We start from the raw sequence: 18618 nt of genomic DNA on the forward strand, positions 1-18618 counted from the left end.
ATTAATTACTTAAATACTGGTATCCAGTATTTAAGTTGAAAGTTATAGCGGAAAAAGAAATGCAGAATTTCCCAGACTACGTATGTGGTGTGTTTTCTCTTGATTTATTGATTCATGCATCATGCAAATAATTTTACTTTGAGGATTCGTTCCTTATTCAGTGTCATAGAGGCCTGTCCAGCCATGTATCATAGAGTCAAAAGGATTGTTGTTGATTTATTTAGACATAAGCCAGATCTTGTATTAATTTGATAAATACATTTACATTTATGGCATTTAGCTGCAGAAGGTTGCCTCCCCTCCCCTAAATGCCGTAAATGTAATATAAAATAATAAATATCACATGAAAAGAACACATTCCAGCCGTCCCACCTCTAGTTGCTCTATTACACAATCGTGCAGCAATCTATGATTACATTTAGAATTAATTTAAAAATTATTTTTCACCTTGTGCTGCTTTTGCTCCCCTGTCTCCAGACCAGGGAGACAGACACCCAAACAGGAAGGCCAGAGGGCAGCTCCGAACCAAGATCGAGTCGGGTGAGGGCACCATCCCTGTGCGCTCCAGCAACACCATTCAGACATGGGACGGGGTTCTCCAGGGAGAGAGGCTGCTCACAATGTCCTGCAGTGACAAAATCGCAAGGTGAGCCCCAATAACTAACGCCTTGACATCATTTCAAGCCACTTGCTAATCACTCTACCTGGAGCTGTGATTTGAACACATTTAAAAGGTCTGAACTCAAATCCAGTGTATGCCGCTGGACGTGGCAGCACCACTCTGTGACCCCCAGCATGCTTCCGTCACCCAGGCTTAGCAGCGGAACTGGTGGGAAGCTTCCGCCACAGGACTCCGATCGGCTCAGCCCAGCTCAGGCAGGCATAGAGGGAGACGACGCGGCCGCTGTACCAAGTTCAATTATCTGGACGGCCGTGGCAGGTCCGCTCCGGCATGGCAACGGCTTAGAAGCCGGCGATAAGGAGTTGTCAGGCGGGCGGAGGAGGTGGTGTGGCTCCGTCAGTGCTAATGAGAGCGCGGCACACGGTGACACCAGCCTCCTGTTTATCTCCTTACCCTCTCCTGACGCCCCGTCCGTCACTCACTGTCACCATCCCCAGCCAGCTGCACAGTGGCAGAGCGCCGCCACTCTGATAACCAAGCAGCGATTAAACGTAGCACTGGCCGTTATTTTTTAACATATTCATTTACAATTTTATTAAACTTTTGTCAGTTTTGGAAAATGGCTTCAGAGCAATAGGTTTGATCATTAAAGGTTGTCAGGGTGAGGAACCACCCGGTGCCTATACCTTGGTCACATGACAAAAGATTTGATTTTATAATGGTATTCAAAGGTTTAGTTTAATTATTTATATATTTTTAAGGAATTTATTTTAAACAAGGTTTAATGGTTTTTCTTTGGACATTCTATCTGGAAAACAAGCTATGTTAAGAAATGTTAACAAAAATAGGTGGCCCCAAGTGTTTTTTTGTTGGGTAAAATGTAAGAAAAAGGTCTGTGGTTAAAACCAGTTCAGGAGGTGTGTTTCTTCAGATACCAGATAATCAAACCACATCACATTATCACATTACCCTGGTTAAATTTGGTTACTGTGGTTAGGAGATTAGCCAATATGAATAAATTTTTCACCAGACCCTTTTTGTTAACAAGCAGTGAATTGATTACAGTCGTCTCTTGACTCACTTTGGTATTTGGCTCTCGCACGGCAGCAGAAATTGTATGTAAGCCCTTTTGAAAATGTGTGACCAGCCTATAATGCTGTACAAGAAAAAAAGAGACTGAAGATGTCTGAACCGTCAGGTACAAAAACGCTTTACTTTACTCATGTAGGTTTCAGGTTCATTTGTCTTTCATTAGTAATTTTTTTCTCAATTATTTTGACCTGCGTGCCTATAGCTGTGTTTCCATAAAAATAATGATATTTCAGGCAATACTGAAACACTGCAAAACGGAAAGACTTGTTTACAGGACACGTGATGTACGACAAAATGTGTCCCTCGAATTTGACCTTTAGTGAGCAGAGGGCAGCCATGAAAAACACCTCAGTAGCACGTCAGTGACACCTTGGCAGTTCGGGATTTGAACCCGCAACCTTTTGATTATAGGTCTGCTTAGCCCGTTTTTTTCCAAGCATAAAATTCACTAGGGGGGCAGTGTGTAGGAACTGTTGATCAAGGGTAACTCAGTGGCAGCCTGGAGGCTCGGGATTCAAACCCACAACCCTTTCGATTACAAATCCACTTCCTTAGCCGCTAGGCCACCGCTGCCCATGCTTTTTGCATTGCATTCTAGAAGCGCTCTTGCTGCAGTATAAATGCTGCAGTAATTAAATTAAAGAGTGGCAGTATCCTAGTGGATAATAGTGGTAGTAGACTAGTGGTTCAAACCCCAGTTACTACCTTTGTGTCCCTGAACAAGACACTTGATCCTGAGTGTCTCCAGGAGGACTGTCTCTGTAACTACTGATTTTAAGTTGCCCTGGATAAAGGTGTCTGCTAAATGTAAAGTTGACCTGCAACATGGATAACCACGGTCATGTGTACTCTTCAGGAAAGCTAGTGATGCCCTGATGGCCCTGCTGGCTGAATGGTTACCCAGATCTTTGGCCTTCTTGATCTTAGATCATCAGAGGTCATTCTCACCTTCCAGTTTAGCATAGTGCAAAGCAAGATAGCAGCGTGTCTCTGTAAGCTGGCTGACATTAAGAACACCTACCCCTGTCTCGGCTCCATCTGAAATTATTTTCAACACAGACATGGTAGTGGTGCGTGATCCAGCCTCTGTAATTCTGGAAATTCTCCCCCCGTTCTACACTCCTTTGATTATGAAAATAGTCCCGAGTAAAGAACTGCGCTCATTACGCGGATCTGCGGCCGGCCGGATAAAGTGGGTGATTGGCCAGGCCCTGGAGAACGACTCCAATCACTTCACTTCCTCGCTGCACACTCCAGCAGGTGTTGCCTATGGGAGGGTGTTGAGAAGGTGGGTTGGAGCATTTGGTACATGGGGAGAAGCGGGGTTGTGGCTTGATTAGGCCTTTGATTGTGTGCCCCAGAAACTCGAAACCCCGCTGTGCTACGTCTGGGGATTTTGTAAAGACCCAAATCGGGCAGTAGTTCAGGAGAAAAAGTAGCCCTTTCTTTTCCTTTCTGCTTCCATTCAAGCATGAGAAAAAGCTCACGTCCTGGGCCGCTAGGTGGAGAAAGTGTGACTCACATCAGCCATGTCACCATCTAACAACCCCACACACTCTTCCTCAAGGCCAGACTGAAGCCATTTGTCAGGATCTCATTTCTCTTGCCCCCTAATTGCCTTAAAACATGCTCAAAGATACAGCATGAAGCCTCTGGATGCATTTATCCTTCGAGGGGAATTGTCTGTCTCACTAACGTAACATCATCGGACAACGTTAATATACAAGCTGAGCCGGAGCTCCTTTGTCTCCTGCCTGTCTGCAGGTGGAATGTGGTGGGGATCCAGGGCTCTCTAATGAGCTACTTCACCGAGCCCATCTACTTCTCCAGCATCATCCTGGGCAGCTTGTACCACGCCGACCACCTGTCCCGCGCCATGTACCAACGCATCGCTGACATCGACGACCTGCCGCAGCAGTTCACGCTCAACAGGCCTCTTCTTAGCGGTGAGCCCTGCGTGGAACTTTCCAAAGACCTGTTGTCACACCCTGCCGTGCGAGATGTTAGTGCCTTCCGTATCAAAAACACAGTTTCAAAGAAGGAGGAAGATCCCCGCTTAATTCTCTTTGAAGTCATACTTTCCTCACGTTTGGTATAAGGCCACTAGTTAAAGTCGTAATAAGGTCCCAGATGCATGGCATAATCAGAGTTTTTTTTTTTTACTTTCACTCTCTTACATCAGATGCCTTGGAGGATAAGCTAGACAGTCTTCACACATCACGCATATTAATAATTCCAGGCTCACCAGAGCTTTCTTTATTTTAACACTGAGATGCAGCAGAGGCCTTTTTTGTGCCGGTAACACAGTACACCTTCACTTACTACCATAAGCAGAAATTGACAATACCTCGCAATACCTCATACATGCCCTGGTAATCCCAGTCCCATATATAGTTTATTCTTAAACAATGTTTTTTCACTAGGTATAAAATATTTGTGATAAACCCTTAACACAATGTCATTCAACATTATTATATGACATTAGCTGATGGCAGATGTTTAGGCTAAAAAGTGTAATAAATACAGATGTAAATTTCTATACACTTTAAGTGTACTAAAAATAGACAATAGACAGTACACTTATTAACACTTAGTTGAAATGAAATACATTTGCAAATAGTAGTATCTCTACATAGACTGATAGATGAAATGAATGATAGATGAGATTAAATTTAAAGTGTTTACTGAGCTGCTGAAAATGAGCGACCATTTCATTTCCTCCATCCCTACTCAGGAATCAGCAACGCTGAGGCGCGGCAGCCAGGAAAAGCACCGAACTTCAGCGTGAACTGGGCAGTCGGGGACCAAGCTCTGGAGGTCATTAACGCCACCACAGGAAAAGACGACATGGGCCGGCCGTCACGCCTCTGCAAGCATGCCCTGTACAGCCGCTGGGTTCGTCTGCACTGCAAGGTAGGGATCAGTACCCTGAATGCAGTACAATGAATAGCACACTCGAGTCACAGAAATCTATTAGGATCATGATTATCTGACTTAAAATTGAAGAATTGCATACTGGTTGTAGGTAAAAAATGAATTGCTAAAAATTAGGTTATAAAAACACAGGTGTATTGTTCATTTACTATGAGCATCTGACCAACAAAATGGATGCAAAATTTATCCAAGAGAAACCATCCCCACATAAAGATTGAGGCCTTTTATTTTGGCCCTGGCACAAGGCACAGAGCTACACTACTTTGAATCACAAAATACGCTAGGTGCTCTGCTGACTCCTAATTTATAATTCATGCAAAAAGGTGGGATGTGGGAGGGAAGAGGAAGGTGCGCTGCGAGGGGAGAACCTCAAATCAGTAATTCCGGTTTTGGGGGATGGTCAGAGTTTTAATGCCAATTCAGATGATGCATGTTTTGAGATTAATCTGAAATATATGGGGCTACAAGATTAAATTATTTATTTATTTATATTTACTTTGCAGGGTTTTTATATTAAAATTAGTATTGTACTAATAAAGTGAAATGTGATAATTATAATGAGATATAATTATAAATGGTATGGAAATGGTATCAAAAAAGTTGATAATGTTCTATTTTATTACCATATTACACATACTAAGTTAAAGCTGCTTCACTAAGTACTTTTTGTTCTGCCCTCATTCCAGCTGTCGGCAACTCTGCGGATCAAAATCCCCAAGCCCATCTCCTACCATGAAGCTAAGCAGGCAGCGGTGGAGTACCACACTGCCAAGCAGACACTCATCAAGGCCTTCCACAAAGCAGGGCTGGGGGCGTGGGTCAAAAAGCCCATAGAACAGGACCAGTTCTCCCTCAACTCCTGAAGGGAGAGTCTGTCTCCGGGCAGAGAGAGAAAGAAAAACACTTACCAGCTCTTGAGACTTCACAACTGTATGCACAGTTGTGGTCATTCCTACCCGACCACAAGCCTGACCGCTTCCTGCCATACTTCACAAGCATTTTTTTTTTATTATTTGTAATATTAGATTAGTGGGTTCAAACTGAATGCCGTCAGTCCTCTGTGCTCAGCAGAGGGATTTCTGCTTAAACTGGAACTTGGGGCAGTTTGCGTGATGTAATGTACGGAAGTCTATTTTTTATTTTATTTTATTTTTCCAACAGATAAAAAGTATTGTATGACAAATATAGAGATGTTTAGATATCATGTACTTAAAAACAAACAAAAAACACATACTTGGTGCCAAAAAGCAGCACTGCTACAAGAGGTGGTTTTTTATTTGACCACGTAAGACAAAAATATTACTTTCATTCGCTGGAGAATTTTCTACGCACCAAAAGTCACTAAGATGTCATTACAGTTTCTATAGTATGTGTATTTTTTCTACCGGAGGGAGAAATATCCTCACACATTCTAGTTTTTTTGGAGAAATAATCTTAGCCTAGCCTAGATATTAAATGCATTTTACTGTAGCTCGTACGATGGGTTGTTTGTATTCATTTGGTTGTTAAAGTGTCACGTGGGAGAAAAGGGAGACGCTCACAAGGCAAACATTGCCCTTTAAGATGCAAAAACAAAAATATTTAATGAAGGAAAATATATATATGAGATTTGATTATCTGATATGTAATGACGTGAATGCCAAAAGGGAATCTGAAGCCCTTCATAAATACTGTCACTGTGTGTCAAAATAGATACAGCCAAAGTGCATTGCTCTTGAAAATCTTACATGGTGCTTTTCAGCTCCTGGAATATTAAAAATGCATGTTTGTATTGTGTGCTGGAGTGGCACTTTTACAGCGTTAATCGTTCCCGCGGCAGGGTGGATTGATGTTTTCGTTTTCCCCATCGGTAAAAGAATTCTTGGTTCTGGCACACATTCATCTAGTAACTTGGAAGTGAAAATATAAAGAATTTAATACATTTTTAATCTGCACGACAGATAATTTTAGAGAAGATTTACCCCCACCTTTCAAAAACAGCCTCTCTGCTGACCTGCTGTGTCTTTTTTCCTATGTTGGCATTTGTTCATGGCAAGTTTGGCTGTTAAGACGGCAGACACTTGTCGACCTTTGCAAGATGACAGAGTGAGAACATGTATGTACGTACGTACGTTTATATGTATATGTGTTGCACGTTTTCTTATTGACTAAAGCCATCTCTCTGCATGGGAAGAGTTGAGGATCTGCAGATGTTTTTTTTTTTTTTATACTTGTAGCTTGCCTAGGAATATTTCTTTAAAAAGAAAAATCAACAACAAAAGAATCTGCATATTAATGCCAGCATATTTCTGCACAGACAGCCTTATTGCTGCTTTCATGTGTGTATTAGGAGGTTGCAGTAGTGTTCAGATGTTCTTTATGCCACAACACCTCAAAACCATCCAATGTAGTACGTAAACCAGCAAATACTGGGGTGCCACTGGGATCAATGGGTTCAGATCTAGCTCAACATTTTCTCTCCTAATTTATTTTGTTGTAAATTCTTATTTAAATTAATATTAGGGTAATTGAGATGTTATATATTTTTTTTATTAATGGAAAGGATCTAATCTTGAACTGGATGACAACATTGTTTAAGGATGCAATTATTACAAAACACTTAAACCAGAAATTACTGGGTAATTCTTGCAGTTATCTGGCAACAAGAGAGATTATTACAATATTTTTTTTAACATCACATTAGAATGAGCCATGAGCTGAGCTGTAGGGGTGTGTGTGAGTGTGTGTGCATGCTGCTGAGCCCAACCGACTCCATGTAGAGACGTCATGGCAACAGTATGTTGGAGATTGCAATAGAATCTTCACCAAAGAGGATGTCATCATTTATTTTTTGTTGGTGTAAAGCTACTATATTTCTTTTTGAGCAAATGAAAAATATATTATTTTTAGAGCTATGTGTTAATAGCATAAAGATTGCTGGATATGTTTTTTGTACATGGATGAACTAATGTATTGAATTGTACAATTCTCTTTTGTTTTTCACCAGCTCTGAGAGGGAATCTGTTGTACTGTAACTTCAGTATTTCTGAACCTGTTGATTTGCAGCTGTAAATATTTGTGAATGTGATTTCTCTAGAAACATTATGCATTGATTCACATCCGTTTAAAATATTTTCTCTGCCCTGTAGAACTGTTGTTGACCAAGTGATGCACAATGTTCATGTAGAACTGCCTATGAAATGTCCCGAACAAATTGTATTTATTTATTTTCTTTATTTTTTTTTCTTAATTATTGTTATTTTTTTATTTAATTTTTTTAATAATTCACTGAATATCCTGTATGTTTCTTTTTGTGCGCTGGCTGTGTCCTTGTACATCTTTCGGTTTTCTTCCTCCAGGCTGTGTTTAGGTCTCCGGTCAACAGCTGCCACCGCCGCTGTGATTAATGACCATGGAGCATGAGGGCACGTACGTACGTACAGTCCCACAGCGGCCCGCTCTCTTCTCTACTCCGCCCCCACCATCCCAAGATGAAAGCTCGGCTCAGCAAAAAGGAAAAAAAAAAAAACTTGCCGGGTCTACTCCATTAGCAACACCGTGTCTTTGTAAAACCATGTTAAGAACGGCCAGCAGGCCTTTTTATTTTTTATTTTTTTATATTAACCCAACAAATAGAAGATCTGTTTCTGCGGCCTGCTTCTCTCACTGCACAAGATGTCAACTGATGATGATGATGATGTCACGACTCCCCTCGTCCCACCAGTAGCTGTTCTACAGCTCGGATTTTCGAATCGCTTTACAGCAACTGGCTGACTGTATTGTGATTTTTTTCTTGAAATTTTTGGTGACTGTGCCGTGGGATGCTGGGTCATCTAGGCCCGAGCCCGTCCCATCTCTCTTTCTGTATACTGTCCACACACCGGGCCACCTGCATGAGCTCCCATGCCGAAGCTGCACCCAGCATGATGACTTTTAAATATCTAAATGAACAAAAAAGAAAAATAAATCCGTTCTTAGTTTACGCTGATATGCTGATGTCATTCTTTCTGGTTCGCTCTGCTTTAAATGAACTTGCCAAAAAACAACATAAAGTCTGCATGATCTACAGCCTGTGAAGCTCCAAAGAGTTCAGTAAAGGAGCAAGATACTGAGAGCACTACCAACACTGACCACCTCCAGAGCAATTTTGCAACCCCTCCTGCTTTCAAAGCACTTTCTGAGTTTTGCTTTTTCCCTCAAAGGCAGGAATAAAAAAACACCCACTCCCCTCTAAGCAGCTGCTTACTCAACAAGGTAAGATCCAATCCTCCAAGCCTCATATCTTCTTCTTACATCTGCAGATTGCGCTCTTCCGGGCCCTGGTCGGGTTTTTTCAGATAACTCAACCCCGCTGAGGGATGAGCTGTGAGTTTATGCTCTCCTGCTCATGAAATGTTAACACGCTGTAGAGAGTGGTCTGTTGACAAACCTTACAACCGTGTGCAAGATCTTCATCCCCAGTAGATCCTCGGATGCCCTCACTGCCAAAAAATAGAGCATTTGGTTGGTTAATTACTGCAGTGATATATATGTTTCACAGGAAAGATGTTATTTCTAAACCTTATTTATCAAGCACGCTGCAAGCTTGTGGAAAGATGCCATTGCATTTTGATCTGCATCAAGAAAGTAATGTGACTAAAATTGGGTTAAGAGCCATCCAACACATTATTAAACCTGGAATGATAATGGAGGACCATCAACAGAGCCTGGCTGCAGGTGATTTGATGCCTAGAAATCACATGAACCTAGTGGGTTAGACACTCGCCTATGAACCAGAAGTCCTCCTACTACCATTGTTTCCCTGAGCACGACACTCAACTGAGTGTCTCCAGGGGGGGACTGTCCCTGTAACTACTGATTGTAAGTCGCTCTGGATAAGGGGCGTCTGGTAAATGCCATAAATGTAATTCAGGGTCGTCAATTCACCTATATCCATGCATGTACTGTACAAGTGCAGGGTTACCAATTGGGGTCGCTTTGGGTTCATCAATACGGTGTGCCAAAAATCTTTTCTGAAAATCATAAGGCCCTAGGCATGAAGTAATGGTTCATGGAGCGCAAGGCATGGATCACATGTGGATTGGCAGTAAACCCTTGTGCTGCTTTCTTTTGACTGTTCTATCCTCAACGAATACATAAAATGAACTCTGTACAGACGTGAAAGCATGATGTAATCAGCGTTCAACCAAATATTAGAGTGTGTGTGTAGCCTGGTGTATTATGCCAGAACATCTAAACAGGTTTTTTTTTTCAAGCTGAGGACCCACTTTCCTAATGCAGCCCTGCAGCAACGTACACGGATCAATACTAAATCAATACACTTTTCACCCATGTAACACCCCTGAGATCCCGCCATGAAGGCCTGCTGATCAGAGCGGTGCGGAGCAGCTGAAAAACAAGGAGTAATGAGCCGCCGCGCCACGTGCCGTAATTCACACGCCTCTCACAGTACCCCACCAGCACCCCCACCCAGCCATGCTGCTCGTCCTCCTCCACGACTAGAGAAGGAATTATTCAGCACCTCCTCGGGAGGCAGGGAGCTGCACTCAACTCTGGGTGTTGAGGTGGCGCTTTGAGCCACAGAGCTGCAGCCCTACGGTGAGGAGGCGCTTTATTCTCAGCCCGCCGCCTCCATCCCTCGCCTGCCTCTGTGTCACATCACTGGCCGAAGTTCTCACACAGGGACCAATTAAAGTACAAGTGGGTTTTTTTCCTAACAACATCGCAACTTTCATGTATTTATGTGCACCAATTGGACATTTTCTGCCGCCCCCCTGCCGTCAAACTTCAGCCAAGCTTCATTGGGTTCATCATACCTTATAGACACACTTCATAAGAGTTCAGCTACAGGCCAGTGTAGCCCAAGTGTGGCCTGTCATCCACCCACTACACCCATATCACTCACAACATCTCAGAGGGGAGTTACACTTCACCACCAGCAAAAATATCCGGTCAGCAGCCATCTTTCATTTGCAAACATGACTGCTGATGAGGCACTAGAACATGGGGTACACCATAGGGTTTAGGGGCATATTAATGCATGTATGCTTGTAATTACATTATTAACCAATTATTTATCAATTAACTTAAAAAATCAGCTGCTAATATGTAAATTGAATATTGTTATTTTCTTCAATTCAAGGCAATAATCCTCAAATATTCTATATTTATTACATGTACATTGGCATTTTTGGTTTAATTTTATATTGATGATTATGGCCGATTATGATGATTAAAAAGTCTAAACTTTAACTTAGTTTAAACTTCAGTCCATACAAATAAAATTGAAATAGTTTATTTCAGTTTCGCAAAATATAAAATACTACACGTTCATTTATTGCTCTTTACTAGAGAACATTTCTGAGTTTATTCTTGCCTGAACCTACAATGGTTCATAGGTTCTGTCAGTGGATCCTAACAGAGCAGCCTGTATATTCAATTTTTTAAATACAATTTTCAAATTAAATAACAAAAAACTAATTCTAAATGTTGTTTAATGTGTGTAAAGTTAAGATTGCATATTCTTTGACAGCAACATGTCTCATTAACAAAATGGTTGATCTTAATGATCAGATGCAGAAACTCTCCAGCATATGTTGTTAATGAAGTTGTGTGGTTGGCAGCATCCCCTCTCACAAGTGTGTGTGTGTGTGTGTGTGTGTGTGTGTGTGTGTGTGTGTATGGCTGCAGCTCTTGGCAATCAGGCTAATGGTTGTGAAGCAGCAGATGGAGACAGGAGGAGGCCGGTCATCAGGTCCATTCAGCCCTTACTCTCTCACTTCCAGATGTTTGCTCATCAATTCTTCTGAAACCGTGCAGGTATTTTCCATGACTGTTCCATGTCGCTGAAAGCTTTCCTTCGCTCTTCAGCAACTGAATGTGACTCAGATGTGACCAAGACCAATTAACACTAATAAATTGGGGGCTGGGGGGTCACAGTAAATAACTGTGAGGAGTGATGATTCTCTGCCAGTTTTTACACTGCCCCTCAAAGGTCGAGCTGTAGAACATGTTCCTTTCTCAGACCGCTAATCTTTTACCCCCTTCCCAAAACCTTTTAATGTCTGTTGCTGTCATGGAATTCAAAACGAGACTAAAGAAAGCAAAAGGCCTCCATTTCAACATTTGATGTTCTGGTATGAATAAAAGCTGAGTTTGTGACATTTCCATATCATTGTTTTTACAATTGGCACTACATTCCTTTTTCTTTTTTTTTAAGTCAAACTCACTACTGGTTAGATTTATGTTGTTAAGTAGTTCTGCTTGATAGTGTCACGTTCCCCTCTAGCTCAGGTGAAAAATGGAGGACGCAGGTTGAAGAAATAACAATGCGTATTTTATTTGAACTCAAAAAACAAAATGAAAGAACTGAAATGTCCTTGCGTGAAGTGCCACACCGCTCATGTAGAAGTCGGGTTGTGGGATCTTCCGCGAGGCCCTCAGCGAGAGCCAAAGATCGCCCTTGTCTTTCCCAGACTTCGAACCGGCATGGCTGAGCTGTATTGAGCCTAGAGGGGAGAGTTGAGTTCCAGTCCTTCTGTGGGGTTCACTGTCAATTGCCGTTAAGGACAGCATGCGGTGCAGCGACGAACTCTGGTTGTGTGAGGGAGACCGAACGCAGGACTAAAGGGACCGGCTGGTTATAAAGAGGAGTGGACAGACCCATTACCGCTAAACTAACCAATCACCGATCAGAAGTCATTACCCCGCTAAGCACCCGTGATTACCACCACTTACCTGTGATGAAGAACTGGTCGGAATAATCAGGGTGCTAGTGAGCCCCGGAAGAACACACACTAATACATGGGAGAGGTCGACCGCTGGGGGCGTGGCAGAGGTGGCACGAATGTTACAGATAGAAGCCTGCCTTCTCTCCTCAGATTGGCCTGGATGTGTCTTCTAAAGCTACAAAGCTCCCAGACGCCATTATCCAGAGTGACTTACAGCCAGTAGTTACAGGGACAGTCCTGGAGATACTTAGTGATACTCAGGGACACAATGGTGGCAAGTGGGGTTTGAACCTGAAACTTTGTGGTCATCTGGTTCATAAGAAACTGTGGATTTTGCACGTTTGGTGCGGGTTTCCTCTGCATTCTACAGCTTCGAACTGCCACCCAAAGGCATGTACACCAGCTGAATTGCTGACTCTGAACTGGCCATAGTGAGTGAGTGAGGTTATGTTTAGTTTGGTTTCAGTCCAAGTTAGTTATTGGGATAAATTTGTGTTCATGATGGATGCTCAACACAACGGACGTGATGGTTTAGTTTACTGACTTTCTTTGTTTTCATGTATTGCTCAAAGCATTTTGATGGTGAAGAACATCTGCAATCAATAGAAACACCCCAATATCCATTAATATCCCTGTTTGTGTGTGTGTGTGTGTGTGTGTGTGTGTGTGTGTGTGTGTTTTCCAGACCTATAGGCAGCGTTATTGCCCTCACCTCCCCGCAGGGCAGAACATTGGTGTGGCTGGCCAGGATCTCTCATTCATCATCTCCCACTGCTGCCTGGGCCTGTGCTGACTCAGGGCTGCTAAATACAGCTGGGGCTCGGGGACTGAGGGAGATTCAACGGTCACAACCTTCAGCGAGTGGCCCAGGAGCCCAGCAGTGGGACGAGGACCATCCAAGGTCCAGTTATGGAGAATATACTGTACCCGGAAGGGGGGGAGGGAACAGGCAGAGACCTTCATAACAGACATGAGTGGGGCTTGTGTAGTGTACAGTAGTGTACAGTAAGGTGTCCTCACGATTTACTTAAATAAACACATTAATACAAGAACGGACTAGAAGTTATCTGTGTCCTGAAGATCAGAAACAACCTTTTTTTTTGTTTATGTGAAATTATTTCTTCCAGAACACAATCTTTAAATGTGTCTAAAATGGGGGGTGCCAAATGATTGACAGCTCCCCCACACTCCATTTACTCAATGACTAGAACCTGAGCCAAGCAATACGTCACATGTAGAAATAGCAATGGTGCCATATACTAAAAATCTTTTAAAATGTGCCAAAACACACACAAAACTGCCAGAGGGACAAATTCAAAACCTTTCAGTCTGGCAACACAGAACGCAAACTCCAGTTTCTCCCTATTCATCTGTTTACCTCCGGTTTCTGAAAGAGTTAAGATGGGTAGAAGTGGAGATTTTCAATGTCATACACAGTAAATGTCTGAATGTAACTATTTCCATATTGATGTGCTTTTGTAAAATATACATATTTATATAGAACATCTTGTAAAACCGAATTTGTAACAGGATAGTGTGGATAAGGTCTGAACTGTAAGGTCTAAATCAGTAGTGTCTGGGCAGGCAAGACAGATCATTTTCTGTGTCCCACCTAGGGCTATAGATTTAGATTTTTCTTGCGTATCTGATCTACAGTCCATGCAAACTTATTCCCCAGATGACTGAAACCCATTATATGCATTTCTAGCCGAAGGCTGTAAAACATGGGGTGCATAATTAACCCATAATATACTAGTAATATACTAGTAGCGGACAAGTAGCAGACAAGACCCAAGTTTAGCAAACAGTGTTGTGCTAACTGTCAATAAACAAGAATTTACATTATTTTAATTATTATAAAATGACAAGCTGAAACACTTTTTTTTTTGTATTGTGTGTATGTAAACACACACAACACAAAATATACTACAAAGATAATATAGTATAAAAAAGGGGGAAAAAGTGTTCATTCTTGTTCATTCGTGTTCAACTCATCTATTTTTCTTTACAAAATGTAACTTTTTTTAAATATGTGAATTTATTCATTCTTGTCTTTCTTTCTGAACTCTCTCTCATCTTTTTTTCTTTACAAAATGTAACTTATTTTCATTTTATATTCTTCATAATTTTACCCAGAAACTATGATAAGATGACTGTCCTTCATAAAAACCCATCTGAAATGAGCCTTAAAGTTCGTCCAGACTCCACCAGTTCAGCACCTTCATGATATGAGCTGGTGAGCTGGGCCCACTGCCGACCCAGAGAGAAATCATAAATCATTGCTTTCCTTCATGGCCTACAATGGAATCCAGGCTCATTCAAGGCTCAGATTTCCATTTCCATTTTCTGCTCAGTGGACTTGATGTATGAGGAGAGTCGGCCGACACGCCACACTCTCCACGGCCCGCCCTGCCTCCCCACTATCTATTACACCACACTGGCGGAAACCTTGTGCTGAAAACACACCTGCTGTCAGCCGAGGAGGACCGAGCATCTCGACTTGGACACACAAGGCCAATGCTGACATGAGAAACTCAGTGGCTTTTTGTTAAAAAATGTGGAGTCGACATGTAAACATGAAGCTTTTATTAAATCTCTCTGGGACCTATTTTCACAATTGATTACGAAATTAATCTACAATTATTTTACAATTACATATATATTAGTGGAGTTTTTTTAAAGGGTCAAAGGGCCTTTCGAAGCCCACTGAGACAGACTGCGTGTGATTTTGGGTTATATAAGAAATATATGGGTTGTTTTATATAAATCACTGTTATAATTAACTGGAACTGTGATATTTTAATGCATGATGTGCTGGCCCAACATCCTCCAAAAGATCTGTTTCCACGGTTTCCTTACCATTAAAATAAATAATAATGCACCTAATGCTCCATACATTGCATCAAAATAGGGCCCTTTGATTTCCTTCATGGTTAACATTTTGGGGAAGCCACAATCTACCTCCAATAGAGGCCTATATGCATAATTATGAAGGGTCAACAGATGGTGCAGTTAAAACATGTCTCCCTGATGACAAATGAAGACAGATTTGCTTAATAAAATGTCCAGGAAGTTAATTGGCCATGCGTTTCTTGCTGAACCTCTGCATATTGAACTATTGTCATTGGTGCGAAGGTAAGACAGTGGCAGACAGGAGCGGCAGACACAGCTGAAGAGGCCGAGGTAAGACATTGTCAGAGAAGCGGATAACATTTATCTTATGGCTCAGCCCATCGCTACCGCCGCCCATCTCTTGACGAGGATCCTTTGAAAGTGACAGAATAATTAAAAACATCGACCCTTTCTCTATTCATGAGCGAGGGGGGTGCCGGGGTGGAGAAAGAGCATGAATTTGCATTTTGACCTTCTTGTTACAATAGCAGGGCTTCCTATTTTTCTTCTAGGCCATGATCACTGGCAAAGGTGCAGAGAGCCAGAGATTAAGGACAATTTTACCCCCATCCCTTTCTTTATTTACTCACAGTCCTTAACATTTGAATATCTACTTATTGTGGACTGGCGCCACCGGACTGGTGTCCTTGTCACAGATCTGACAGAGTCAAAGTGAAGCTTGTTAAGATTCCCAGCTGACGCAGTGGCAACGCAGAGCCTTTTTAACCAACTCTTTGACATTTTTCATGAAAAACCTATCTGATATTCTATTAAGCATGACTGTCACTAAGAACAGTTAGAGGTCATAGGGCTGGAGGAACTTTTTTCATCTCCTTCTTCTTTTAAGATTTGTCTGTTGAGCAGAAATTCCCGACCTCAATTCCACACGGCTCTGGCTGTGCATCCCTCATGTGGTCATTGCTACACTGATCAGCCATTTCTGTGCCATGGTTAATGGACTGTGCTTTGCATAAAGTCACTCTTGTGAGACGATATAACTCTGAAGGCCATCAGCAGCTTGCTGGCCCTCTCAGATCAGCCTGCACAATGTGATGCTCTATTACAAAATAAAACACATGAAGTTGCGAATGAAAACCTGGTGTCTCCGAAATGCAAAAAAATGTTTTTCAAGGCTACAGTATAGTGGCAGAAACTACATTACAAACCGAACATCGGTACTGCAGTATTACACCAGTATTACACCCTGCACTTTAATCTCTCACTACCTCACACTGTGCTGCTGTGTCATGGTGATCATATCATGTCATATCACTACTACCATCATTATTTTGATAGTATATCATATACCACGTACACTTTATACCAAATACATCCACACAATGATATACTGTCATATTGCTGCTACTTGTCTGCCTGGTTTGTCTAGTTTGTCTCAACCTGCACTATTTTTTGGGTCAGTGCACAATAGCCACAATGTCCTTTCTCACGTTTTTTGTGTTGTGTATTATTCCATTTGCACTATGTCTTTTTGCACAGTTGTAAGATGGGAAATCCCATGTCCATGGCACTTTTGCATGGAGGTCTTGCATGGAGGTCTCCCCCCTGTGTCTTTGTCAGGCTACAACACCCGCCCAAGTAGGAGGAGTGAAGGGCCGGCACACGGACTAGAGAAGCAGGACGGAGGCATAAAAGGACAAATCCTGATTGGTCTGTGGCAACATTTTGGGAGTCAAATGTATAAAGAGTCTTCTGTTGGGGGCTGAGGAGCTTCTCACTTCCTCCTCCATCGGGAGCTGTTTCTGAGTCATGCTTTCTCTCCTTGCCGCTCTGCAGTTTGGCTCCTGGCTTTTCTCTCTTCCTCTATTCATGTCTCATTTCTTTTATTCTGGGTTTTTGTGTAACACTGGTACCTTTTTACAAACAATGTAACTGCAATAATAATCTACTGGTGTTAATAAATTAGAACCTGTTCATTCTTGTAACCTCTATTGTGCCATGGCTCTTTCTGCCAGGTAACATCAAGTTGTGTTTTAATACAGTATTTCTTTACACTGTGAATCTCCAAAGCTTCGCAATCTTGTCTCTCTGTGTACTTGTATATGGTGAGATGACAATAAAGTGGACTTTGACTTGACTTTGATCTAAATAAAGAATACAAATTAAAGTGATACAAGTTTAATTTAATTACTCACCACAATAAAAAAAGTAATATTTAATCAGCATTTCTTTATGCTATACCATGAGATATGAGTACCGGCCAATGTAAACAAAGTAAAATGACAGAAACTTTATACAGATATCTGAAAAAAAGGGCTGAGGTCAATCCCAGGTCAGAACCGTGTGGTAGCTGGAAATGTCTGTTACTGGTGGAATATGTCACGGCAGAGCCTGGAAGAACCTGTACACCATGCAGGCCCCGCCCCCAAGGTTATAAAGGAGTTCCTGCACCCGTGTTCCAAGCTCAGTGACTGGACCAGAGTGAGTGACGGGGGGGGGGGGCAAGTGGCATGCTACCGCCCTGCTTTTCTTTTGTCTTGTTTTTGAGGTTCGTGGTCACTGGCTTTTGTATTTTGTGCTTTATTGTTTACATGTGAGTGGTGACGAGTCCTCATTCCTGTCCCAGTTTTAATGTCCTCTTTTCCCAAGCAGAGCTCTTTGTGTTTGTTCATCCAGTTTAAATTTAGGAACTATATCAGCAACAATTAGTCTTGAGTTCGAATGGAATGCTGTGTTCAGTAATGCAAGTATATCACGTTAAAAGCTTTACTGATTATTAGAAAACCCTTTTGAATTATCTTAGTAGAGCTGCAAGCAGTTGCACTGATGAACGTTGATTTGTAACATCAAAATGCAATTTCTAATTACCTGAGACTTCTAAATCTCAGTAGTGATGCATCTTATGATTGACACCACATTCTGGTGTCAGTAATTGTGATTAATGGACACTTGAGGGTCTTTAAGGTTAAAATTTTTCATTAAGGCAAATTTAAAGAGATTTTTTACCAAATAAAAACCCACAACACCCACAGCCCAAGGTGACTAAAACCACCCAAACACCTTTACCAGCATCATTTATTTCACATGACGGATGCAGGCTCACCGTGGTCTCCTGCCGGGTGCTTCAGGGTGTCCTCGCATGTGAATCTATCTTGCACTGTGAAAAAGCAGACAGTAAATGTGGCACAAGAGGCCATGAGTGTCTTCTGCCAAAATCTGAGCAGGAGAAGCCACTAATTGAATCACGGTGGATGAAAAATGATCTGTGGATGATGTGCATTATGGGAACACACGCTCAGTGCAGATGGACAGGAACCATTTTTCATACCTTTTCTCTTCAGAAATTAACTCAATTGCTTTTGTAACTAGCCTAGCATAGCAAATTGAGGTATCATTTCTAGGATAACATTA

General features: G+C 41.9%; 1 protein-coding gene across 6 annotated transcripts in view; it reads left to right on the top strand.

Moving 5' to 3' along the window:
* Positions 1-8609, top strand: part of adarb1b (adenosine deaminase RNA specific B1b) — a 102094-nt gene extending 93485 nt beyond the window's left edge. For all 6 annotated transcript variants that reach the window (XM_028991355.1, XM_028991354.1, XM_028991356.1 and 3 more), the window contains 4 exons: positions 478-646; positions 3479-3660; positions 4449-4627; positions 5335-8609. In XM_028991355.1, coding sequence (XP_028847188.1) covers positions 478-646; positions 3479-3660; positions 4449-4627; positions 5335-5511 — 707 coding nt within the window. In that variant the 3' untranslated portion in view covers positions 5512-8609. The remainder of the gene's footprint in view (positions 1-477; positions 647-3478; positions 3661-4448; positions 4628-5334) is intronic.
* Positions 8610-18618: the final 10009 nt, after the last annotated feature.

Source organism: Denticeps clupeoides, chromosome 9 (genome assembly GCF_900700375.1).
Source record: "Denticeps clupeoides chromosome 9, fDenClu1.1, whole genome shotgun sequence".
Lineage (NCBI taxonomy): Eukaryota > Metazoa > Chordata > Actinopteri > Clupeiformes > Denticipitidae > Denticeps > Denticeps clupeoides.